This window comes from Colobus angolensis, unplaced genomic scaffold (genome assembly GCF_000951035.1).
Source record: "Colobus angolensis palliatus isolate OR3802 unplaced genomic scaffold, Cang.pa_1.0 Scaffold17, whole genome shotgun sequence".
Taxonomy (NCBI): Eukaryota; Metazoa; Chordata; class Mammalia; order Primates; family Cercopithecidae; genus Colobus; species Colobus angolensis.
Genome location: NW_012114821.1, coordinates 20,565,560 through 20,569,397, shown reverse-complemented (window position 1 = coordinate 20,569,397; position 3,838 = coordinate 20,565,560). Strand labels below are relative to the sequence as shown.

The window sequence follows — 3,838 nt, the reverse complement described above, 5'->3', positions numbered from 1 at the left end:
AGATGACCTAATTAACAGTGGCTAAAACAGTAGGCACCAGAGTTGTTCTGACGGTTCAGTGATATCACACAGAGTGTTTTGTTCATGTCCGTTTTCATGGCTAATTAGCAACAGCTCCAAACATTATGGTCTCACTGACATTATCTGAAGGCTGAAAGGGTGGCTTTTCTTTGCATGTTTCTTTTAGTTAGGGAGAAGACTCAGAAGTGTGTGGTGGACTTCCTGTAACATTTTATTGGCTAGGTCCTACCACATGCTCATTCCTAAACCAGGCACTGGGAAAGCAAATGTAATTACTGTGATGAGCTTAGAATAATCATTTCTTCTTTTGGAGTTGGGAGGGCTATTGGCATGATAAATATCCAAATAGACGTGTGTTTCTCCAGCAAGACAGAACAGGGAATCGCTATTGGGTAGGGAGACAGCAATGTTTACTGTAGGGATTCATTGGAGAATTGTGAGCTGGGGAGTCACATGATTAGATTTTGAAAGAGATAAAATATATCTCTCAAATTCCTGAGCCCAGTACAAACACATCCCACCATATATTTCTCAACTTCCTGAGCCCAGTACAAACACATTTTTCGACTCAGAGACAACCATATATCTCAACTTTAGAAAAACACCACCTGGAGAGCCCCCAATAAGGTCACAGCCGTGTGGTTTTACTCAAAGCGCGGGAACCAATAGAAAACTGCTAAATGTATAATTTAAAATGTTAACCAATTGTGATGCTGTAACCAAAAGAATTCCCTTGTTCCTCTGTAACTTTACCTATCTTATTTACATCAGGCTATAAAAAGCAAACACACGCATTGTTCGAGGCCCTCTTGTATGTTGTGGAATGGAGGGACCAAGTTTGAACTTGCAGTAAAGATCCTTGCCGCTTGGCTTTGACTCTGGACTCTGGTGGTCTTCTTCGGGGAATAAACTGTCTGGGCATAACAATTTGAGTATGAGGGCATTCTGGTTATGGTATAAAGCAGGGATTGGCAAGCTTTTTCTGTACAGGGCTTTTTCATGTGGTCTGTCATTCCTATTCAATCCTGCTGTTGAAGTATGAAAACAGTTATAGATAATAGGTAAGCAAAGACGCATGACTGAGCTCCAGTAAAACTTTATTTACAAAACTATAAGGCAGACTGGATTTGCCCCATGACCTATAGTTTGCTGACCCCTCATATGGAGGGTAACTGGAAGATAACCACATAAAGAGACAGGGAAACAAAGGAAACATTTGCAGTTATCAGAACTATAGTTTCCTTGTCCTGTCCTCAGACTAGTGTCAGTCTGTGGTGAGGTTTTCACCCATCCATGGTGAAATCAATAAGGTTAAGGAGCTCAGTTATTCATTTAAAAATGCGACAGTGATAACGAACCAGGCATTGAACTTATTTTTAGTACAGATAAGAATTTCCATAATGATGCAGGCACTAAGAAAGCAAGGAACCCACAAGTGGTTACAGTTGAAAGAAGACCAAGAGTTTGATTTGCAAATGACAAAAAATATGAACCAAAATAGTGACAGTTGCAGTACAAATAACTATAAAAGCCTGAAACCTAAATTAGAAAATCTGAGTTCTTTACCACCAGATTCTGACAGAACATCAGAAGTATATCTATATGAGAAATTACAGCAAGACATACAAAAGTTTAAGAATGAGGTCGACACATTAGAAGAAGAGTTGCTGGCTTTGAAGAAAGAAACTGTTCAACTTCAGAAAGAGGTTGAAGAAGAAGTGGAGAAGCACAGAAGTAATAGAACAGAATCAACAGGAACCCTAACTGATGGTGCTACTGTTGGCAGTGATGATGATGGACTAAGTCAGCAGATTCCTAGGAAGGAGAATGGAGACCATGACAGATCTGCAGATAAAACATCTAATCAAAATAACAAGGTCAAAAACCAAATACATCCTGGGGCTGACTTTGCTGACTCAGTGGAGCCATCTGAAATAGCCTCAGAGGACTGTGAGTTGTCATTCTGTTTATGAGAACTTTATGTTGCTGATGGAACAACTTACAATGGAGTGTAAAGATTCTGTTAGCCTATCAAGAATCCAAGACACGTTTTTTTTATGTGAACGCTTACTGAAACTTAAGAATAATCGCTGTGACCAACTTACAGTAGAAATTAAACACATGGAAAATACGGTCAGTGTACTACAAAATGAGCTATTTGAAACAAAAAAGACAAAATTACAGTTAGAGCTTCCAAAAATTGAATGGAAGAAAGAGCTGTATGATTGGAGATTTGCCTTAAAACAACAAAATGAGGAGAAAAGAAATGCCAATATATTGTATAATAAATATCGTGAACAGTTAAGAATAAAAGAAAAGGAATATAAGAAAGTGGTTGAAACAAAGAAACAACTTGAATGGAATCTGAGAAGACTTGTTAAAGAATTGAGGACAGTAGGAATGAACGTGGATCCGGTTATGCAGGAGCAAAACGATGCTGAGAAGCAAGTTTCTGAAGAACAGAATGCCAGAATATTACAAGATCAGATTCTGACCAGGAAAGAAAAGGAACTAGAAATGGCTCAAAAGAAAATTAATTCTGAGAAAAGACCCTCTGGCGGCCTTGGCCCGGGAATATGGTGGTTCCAAGCGCAATGCTCTACTGAAATGGTGCCAGAAGAAGACACAAGGCTATGCGGACAGTATCTGTTTTCTGTAAAAGTCAGAAAAGGAAGTAATACCTGATGTGCAGTCCATGCCAGCAAAGCAGACTCTGTGCCTGCCCCATACTGACCAGAAAACGATGGAACACTCCCCAGAACCTCTGCTCCCCTGCCACTGAAGAGCAAGTACCTTCCAGCCATGTTTTCCAGGAGAAGCTGCAGAAGGGAAGCCTTCCACTCCCTTGCACCTTCCAGATCCTCTGAGAGGGGGCCTGTTTGACAGAAGCTCGGCCACTTGATGAGTCAAGCTTTAAAGGGGTTTGCCAAGTACACCCTTTAGCTTCCTAGTCCCCTATAGTTCAATAGGTCACCCTACAAAGAGATGAGGATGGAGTTGAGTGAGCCCGTCTTGAGATATACAAATTGATTCCTAGTAAAGGAAAATGGAGTTCCTAGAAAAGGAAATGTATATCACCTCTTCCAGCATGTTGAAAAACTTGATAGACACATTGCTCTTCAGTTTGCCCTCCCACTTACTGTACTGTTTTCCTTTTTATTTTTTTTTTTAAAGCCAATAAATTTTTATTCAAGGAATTCCATGTTGTGATTTCTTCCACTGTCCATCAAGGTCACTTTAGATCCCCTAAAAAGCTGGAGTCAAAAGATCTTCAAGTTTGCCCTTTTTAATGAAACTGATCCAGCTGTCCTGTCAGCCCATAATTACTTTGGCTTCTGTTATCTCCATTTGTATATAATTCAAAAACAGGCAAAAACCGACCCATGGTATTAGAAATCAGAATAGGGGCTACCTTGGGGAGGAAGACAAAGATACTGATGCGGAGGAGGGCAGAGGGACCTCGAGAGTATCACTAAGGCTCTATTTCCTGACCTGAGAGGTACAGGTAGAGGATGTAGATTACCTGTGGTGATTCACTGAGTGTTTTTGATGTATGCACTTTTCTGCAGGCATGTTATAGTCCAAGAAAAAAAATAAAAGTTTTTAAAAATAGAGAAAAATAGACTCTGAGTGAAGACCTGAGGAGGTTTCCTTTTATAGTTCCTCATGTTACCATTGAAATTGAAAATTCGGAAGAGCCAAGGTCAGGTACCCAACAGAGAGGGTGTGGTGGCTACAATTAGATCTGCTGGAGAATAGGACTTGGGAGAATGGGCTGGAAGCAGAAATCTAGTCAACAGCGGGAAATGCCCATTCA

General features: G+C 40.2%; 1 protein-coding gene across 1 annotated transcript; it reads left to right on the top strand.

The window, feature by feature from the left end:
* Positions 1-1,360: 1,360 nt before the first annotated feature.
* On the top strand, positions 1,361-2,706 carry CCDC144A (coiled-coil domain containing 144A; the record flags this gene model as incomplete). The annotated part of the gene is given in 3 exon segments (XM_011938233.1): positions 1,361-1,461; positions 1,463-1,978; positions 1,980-2,706. Coding segments are annotated over 3 exon segments (1,344 nt in total), but the record flags the coding sequence as incomplete, so codon positions are not given.
* Between the last annotated feature and the right edge of the window lie 1,132 nt (positions 2,707-3,838).